The 7,281-nt window shown below is 35.6% G+C and overlaps 1 protein-coding gene across 1 annotated transcript; it reads right to left on the bottom strand.

The window, feature by feature from the left end:
- Window positions 1-2,934: 2,934 nt before the first annotated feature.
- LOC116163833 lies at window positions 2,935-4,055 on the bottom strand. The gene is made up of 3 exons (XM_031477963.1): window positions 3,730-4,055; window positions 3,445-3,666; window positions 2,935-3,390 (listed from the first exon to the last, which is right to left on the bottom strand). Exons 1-3 carry the CDS (start codon window positions 3,919-3,921, stop codon window positions 2,935-2,937), a joined length of 870 nt encoding a protein of 289 aa, XP_031333823.1. The 5' UTR covers window positions 3,922-4,055.
- Window positions 4,056-7,281: the final 3,226 nt, after the last annotated feature.

Below are 7,281 nucleotides of genomic sequence, written 5' to 3'. Positions count from 1 at the left end.
TATCTTAGGCCGAGTTTATAGTGAAGCGGCGAGCGCCGAGGATAGCGTAGCAATACGAGGATAGCGGTACATGAGCGATGATAGCGTCGAGGCTGCAAAATTATAGTGGAGCGTGGCTGCTCACTTCTAGGTGAAGGGTATTATCTGCAAAGATGTCGCGGGGAAAGCTTGAAATGAAGTTTATAACTGAAAATAGTTACACAAAATTTGAAATAATTAATAGTTTGTTCTCTCCCGATCATTCGCATCGCGTTCGAAAATGGTCAATACATCCAATCAATAAAGACCGCGAGACTATTGGAGAGTTGCCCGTTTGTACAAAAAGTTAAGGAACCATCCCGATAAATTTCGGCAATATGTTGGTATGTCAATATCGACATTTGGGCATACGCACAAAACTGCATAATCCAGACTCCAGAAGTAAGTGAAAGAGGAACGCGTGTTGTTCGTCGTAAGCATAATAAACGCACGGAAGCGACCGATACTTTCCGAACACTATGTAAACGGCTTACAAATTAAAACATTTTTGTTTCTATCATCACCGCTAGCGGCATCGCGTTTCGCAAAGCTATCTTCACGTTTTCACTATAAACGCCTACATTAGGTTCATTCCGTTTGTTTTCATGGAGGTGAACCTCGATCTAAAACCGCGATGCTATCATCGACGCTCGCCGCTTCACTATAAACTCAGACTTACAGTGTTCACTATTGCCAATTTTCTTAAATAATAATAATAATGAAATTGTTACAAGTATAATATCGTTAAGTCAAAGTTGATTAATGGTATAATTCAATCATTTGCGGTTTCAAAATATTTAAAAAAAAATTCTTACTCTTAATGTCTCTCCCTTGAATATATTTATTTCGCAATTCGCAAAGTGGGCGCCACTACTGAGTAGCTACCATTCATATTTTGAAGTTCTATGGGCTGGAATATTGTACAAATGTTTGAACCTTGTATTCACGCAATGCAAATCAGATCGCAAAATCAACTGGCTGTAGAAGTAACATTGACTTTTTTTAAGGGTTTGTATTACACCTTTTACTGATGCTGCAGTAAGAATTGGCTGCAGTAGTTTTAGGGGCCAAATATTTTCGAGCGGCCCTGGCAAGATGCAAGGAAATTTGTATTAAATTTCAAAAAATATTTTTTACAAGTACAAATTTAGAATGTTACAATACTTTTGGTTTAGATAAAGGTACAGGAACTTTATCTTAGAGCAAAACGGATAACCATTCACACGTTTGCAGTGAATTTGTTTTTAGATCTAGTTGAAAAGGCCGTATTCTGTGGTTGAACAGTTGGGTGCATCCATAAATAAATTTTGTGCATTTGTTTTAAATAATAATGAGTTGGAGTGGCTATCTGCTCAAATTAACATACATGTAGGCGACATGGTGTAGACTGATGGTCTGTGGGTGAGACGACGAACGCTTCTACAGTGATTAATTAGCTATCAACAATTTAACGCTAAAGCTCGTAGCACAGAATACGGCCTTCTCAGAATAGAAACAGCAATGTTACAAATTTGTATTAAAGTCACTAAATATAAATATATATAAATATAATGGCGGATGATTGCGGTACTTTCTATATCTAGTGACTTTAATTTGTATGGTATTTTGGCGGACCCTGGTGGGTGTACTGTGAACTAAAGCATCAAAATCAGAGTAGCGCCATCTGGTGACCAGCTTCTAAATCCATGAAGTAATTTCCCCAATTCGATCTAAATCACAAATATAGATAAAGAATACACAGTTGTTAAATTGCAAGTATATTTAGATACAATCACATTACATTATTTAACACAGACATCTTAAATTACATGTTTACAAATTACATGTAAAACTCAGAAGTAAGTGCAACTTACGCTTTGTAGAAGTTAACACTTTGCAAAAAGATCCTTACCTACGTAACGAGTTGTCCTACGAAATATTTGGTTTTAATTGCTGTTTGAACTACATATTTTTGTTAAAAAATATCTTTAGAACTAAATTTTTTGTTCCAAGAGGTGATAAAACCGTTTCAGCAAATTGTCACACAAGTTTTTGACAACAAATGTTAACTTGATCCTGGTGCTTACTGGTTACTTGAGAAGCGAGGGTGGAAGTTGTTGAATTATCTAAAACGAATTACAATATAAGTATCTACATCTATATAAATATAAAACTCAAGTCTACACCCTTTTGCGCCTATAGGTACAGTTGGTAATAATTCTGCGTCAATTTGTACCTGTTACTTACCTTGCATAAATAGGAAAGAATTAGTAACAGCACATTTCAACCCTCTTCGCGTTTCAAGCATAAAACAAGCTGTTTCAAAATGTGGGAAACGATGCCTTTTTGATATTTTATTGTTACAATCCGACACACAACACTTTTTACGGTCACATAACTTGTTCATATTTTAAATCTTTCAAAAGTCAAAATTGACATGTGTAAAACCTGTGCACGTATAAAATCGACGGTAATAGTTATTTACATATGAGTATGGTAAATCAAGGTTTACGTTAACGAGATTTCGAAACGAGTAACGTTAACTGATTTAACATACAAATAATGTAAAACATTTTATCGCCGACTAGCATTAGAATGCTATGATTATGAATGTCAAAATCATTAATAATCCGTCACTTTATGGCACGTGCCATAAAGTTGTGCCATAAAGTCGCCTTGACAACAAATTTAGGCTGATTGTTGATATATTATTTATTAATGTTAATAGTAATAGTACAATTTGAATTTCCGGAAATTGAAATGTCTGAACTAGATTGAAGAACACATTCATTTGTAGTCGATGATGCACTAGTAATTCCAGATACTGAGATAGTTGATGAAGATGCCAAATCCCTGATTCTCTGGCAGCTAACAGTGTTAACAGATCCTAAGGTTCTAGCAATTTTGTTCTTGTTTTCTCGTGAATCCGCCACATACCTACCCTTCCGCAACAGCATCGCTTTTCCAGTCACCATGTCTTTTCAATGTTCGAATGTCTGCGCCACTATCTGCAAGGATTGTAGCAGACGTTCTGCGAAATGAATGACCAGTGAACTGATCTGCATTAGGAAGGTTCAGATATTTGGCAATTTTACGAGGAATTTGACCAAAGGTATTGATGCCAATGGGATTACACGTACACTTTCCCGCACCATAGAATAGAAAGAACTTCTCTATTTTAACATGCTTTGGTCTTAAATTTATGTACTTTTTAATGAGCTCAGTGTAATTCATGCTATCATCATTTAAAATTGTGAATGTTCTGGGTCGATGTGTTTTCGTATCTTTGAGATTCACCACAAAAACTGCACCCTCTTCTTGGACATCGCTTACACGTAAATTGTAAAACTCTATCCTTCTGCAAGCACCAAATAATCCAAATATTGCAACAACCTAAAATCATACTTTTATAGTAACCTTTTGTAGCAATAAGAGAAACCCACCCACCTTCATAAGGAGATATTGTTCGTCACAAGCCGAGGTCAAAAAATTTATTAACTGATTCTTTGAGAACACCAAAGATTTTTCTGCTGAATACCCAACTGAACACTTTTTTAAAAAAGCAGAAAGTTTAGAAAACTGGCTAATGTCAATGTCATTTTTTATTCGTAACATACATTTCAGCTTGGAGTACATGCACCACAATGACGAGGACTTGTAATTTTTTGACTAAAACGGAAGAAACAATAATTACAATTAGGTATATAATTATTTACAGTCTAATTGATCTACCTGATCCAGAAAATACGCCAGCAAAACCTTCTCTGTCACAATTTCGGCATTATTGTTCCGCATCCAGTGACAAAATTTTTCAAATTCCTTTTTGTAAAAGTCTTCTGATTTCTTTGGACACAAACTGGATTCCGCTTCTTCCGCTTTCTTTAAAATTGCATCACACAAACTCAAATCTTCCGCAAAATTCATGTTTTGTGCGTGTTTTGTGCAAATGGCGCCGCTTTATTTATTTATTAACAAAAGCGAGCTATCAAAAACCATGGTAATGTTTAAAACCGCTTTGATGTAATTTTAGATTTAGGTATTTCAGATTTAAGTTTATCGATCAGAATTTTTGAAAAGTTCTAGTCGGCGATAAAATAGCGTATGAAATTTGTTTATAATGCAAGGGATTATGACATTCGTGATATTACCGCATTCGCTTCGCTCATGCGTTAAACATTCACTCATGCCATAATCCCTTGCATTATAAACTAGTTTCATAATATACTATTATTTCATACTGCTCTATTTCTATTAAAATACCATTTTGATTAGAATGTTGTAGGTACACATTAAAATAAAAGCAAAAGTCGATCACTTGATTTGTTTGATCTGACAGTAGTTTGACAAATATCAATATCAATCAATCAATCAAATATCACGTTTAGATGGATTTCAGTTGCGGTTGCTAGGCAAAATTTCCAGTCTGGTAAAAATTTTCAGTCTGGTAAAATACGATTTACCAGACTCAAATCAGTCTGGGAAAGCGGCGATTACTAGATAGTATGAAATATAGTAGATTGTATGACAAGTAGGAAAAGTTGCATATTCCTGGACGATGATAGTGATTGTAAGCCGAGGCGTTAGCCGAGGCTTACAACTATCAGAGTCCAGGAATATACTTTTCCTACGTGTTGTACATACTATTTTTTAGTCGATAGCGAATAGTTAAACACCAAAAATACCATTTCAAACTAAATTATTTTCACCAATGGGTGTTTACAGTATAGTTGAATTCCGCAGTTCTAATTTAATAAGCGTGTACCTGAAACCATAAAACATTTTTTTGGACAGTAAAAGTTTATTTAAAAATAGAGGCTGATTAGCAAAAAAATAATGAACATGTGCGGTTTTAAAGGTTTATTCAAAACGATATGATTGTGGCGGGCTCTGTGACGTAATAAGCCCGACCAATCAGCTCCTAGAACCATTCAGATGACATAACGACTTGGCAATATTGCAGGAGAATGGCATTTATAACTTGCGTCATCTGTCACAGGCACTTGTCACTTTCGTGCTAGATGCAGTTAAATATCCCTCTCAAAACGTCAAATGTGACAAACGTCAGACCCTCGCGTAAGGTTGCCAGCTCACTTCTACGTGATTGGTTGTAGGTTTGTGACGTATTTAGTCTGAAGCGTTTCAAATTCGGACTAAAAACACAGCTTTTCAATAATTTATTTTGGGTTTATTTTACTCGCAAATAAAAATTGAGGACACACGGGTCTTTTTATTTTTAATGTACTTTGTGGATCAGAAATAAAAAATGAAGGCGGGATGACCCCATTGTCATTTGGTATAATGTCATTGGTCTAGGCTTGTATGCGATAGGTGCGCATCATGTTTGTTTTCCGAGCATGCATTGTTTGAACGTTACCATGGACATGATGTAAACAAATAGAAAATTTTTTCGTTTGTGTGAATTTATAATAGTAGTCGATGTGCAATATTAATATAAAATGGATATTGACGGTGATTTTGATGAAGATCTATTTTGTGTAACACCACCTGAAGTTTTGGAAGCAGTCAATGAAGCTACTCCAAACCTGTTGCCAACTAAATCGAGGGAAAAGTATGAAAATGCTTATCAACGTTTTATGGAATATAGATCAAGTTAAGAGCAGTCGAAAGTCTTCACCAACGAACAAATCGGAGAATTTATGATCAACGCTCCAGATGATACTTACCTCATGGCTAAAAGTAAGATTTTAATTAAAAGGCCTGAAGATTATAACTTAATTTTTTTAGGTATTTCCGGAATTTATGGCGCCTGTCGGCGAGAGGAGTTATGTAACTTAAAGCTTGCGGACATTGAGGATTTGGGTTCACAACTATTGGTGAAGATTCCATGCAACACAGCCAATAAGCCACGGTCGTTTATAGTAAACGACACTTATTTAGGAACATACCGTAAATATGCAACCGTTCGACCATCCAATTTTGCGTGCAATACGTTTTTCTTCAAATACCATAATGGTCAAAGAAGCAAGTAGCGGGGGGTGCACATCTCCAAAACTGGACTATCAAATTTGATTGGAAACTGCAATAATTGTACTATTGATGTACATATTAATAGAAAATAAACTATGCATTTGTGTGTATAACTGTTCTTTTACTTTTTCATGCTCACAAGAGTATAGATATTTTCCCGTACTGTACGGGAATGAAGATTCCCGGACAGTACAGAAATCACCTGCTTTGTGATGACATAAACAAAACAATAATATGCCATTTTTCCGGCTATCGACTAAAAAAAATATTTCCTGTAACGAGCAAAACTACAGGTTTTGCAAAAAAATATTTGAGTCTGTGATAAATAGTTCTCCATACAACCACGGGAAACGCTGTAATCGGTGACAATTTAGCGCCATTTATGTTTCTGTTCTGTGAAGGTCTTATTCTGTGGCTCGTAGTTACAAAATGTCACGCGTGACGTGTACAGGATCGTGCGTAAACACTTGAATTTTGGCGCCACCTTAGACCATATAGTACATGGACTGCTAATCTTAGACCATATAGTACATGGACTGCTATTCGCCCTATGCTTTCAATACAAAATGGATGGTCACGGATAGAGGGCACTGTAGTCGTGGGTATGTTACAGTGACTTTATAAGGACAGTGGCGACAACTTATCATAATCCGCCATATTGGAGCTAAAAAATTGATTGTAAGATCAATATACCTTGTCATGTCAAATTGTGAGCGTAGAATAATAAATGTCAGTTTCATTTAAGTAAAGATTCTTGTTCAAAACGAACGGCGCAGAAATGATCGTTTAAAGCTTTGCAGAACAACCTATGGGAAAACAAATGCCTCCCAAATTCAAAAAGGTATGGGTATATGGAAAACAGTATAATAAGTATGAAATATGGTGCAATATCCAAAATGTACATATAAAAATCATTAAATTGTGTTTGACATTTCAGTGTCTTCTGTCACTTCTTGTCCCCTGTCGCGTGTTGCTCCTTCCGGACTTAAAAGTATTTCTTTAGTCTCTTAAATGGAAGACAAAACACGTTGATCTAGTCCACGGAGTACAAGAGATCAATATTCCATGTGCTCCAGCAAACATGAAACCAATTCAAACGTATTTACGATCACAAATGAATTTGCTGCTAAATTTCGGATAAGCTGCTTCTCTAACCAGTTTTCTATCTAAACTCATTAGGTATTTAGGGCTTCTGAAAAAAATTTTACATCAATTACCAGTCGTAAGGTTAGGCACAGTTTTACATCTAAAAACACTAAGCGGATTACATACCTTATAATATCGTAATAAATCCAA

The sequence above is a fragment of the Photinus pyralis genome, unplaced genomic scaffold (genome assembly GCF_008802855.1).
Source record: "Photinus pyralis isolate 1611_PpyrPB1 unplaced genomic scaffold, Ppyr1.3 Ppyr1.4_LG2, whole genome shotgun sequence".
Classification (NCBI taxonomy): domain Eukaryota; kingdom Metazoa; phylum Arthropoda; class Insecta; order Coleoptera; family Lampyridae; genus Photinus; species Photinus pyralis.
Note: the sequence above shows the minus strand (reverse complement) of the source record. Positions and strands in the feature narration are given on the sequence as shown.

Coding starts and splice junctions, on each gene's coding strand:
- LOC116163833 (XM_031477963.1), bottom strand. CDS start 3,921: ATGAATTTTGCGGAAGATTTGAGTTTGTGTGATGCAATTTTAAAGAAA. Junction 3,667..3,729: donor TGGCGTATTTTCTGGATCAG/GTAGATCAATTA, acceptor CTTCCGTTTTAG/TCAAAAAATTACAAGTCCTC. Junction 3,391..3,444: donor AACAATATCTCCTTATGAAG/GTGGGTGGGTTT, acceptor GTATGATTTTAG/GTTGTTGCAATATTTGGATT.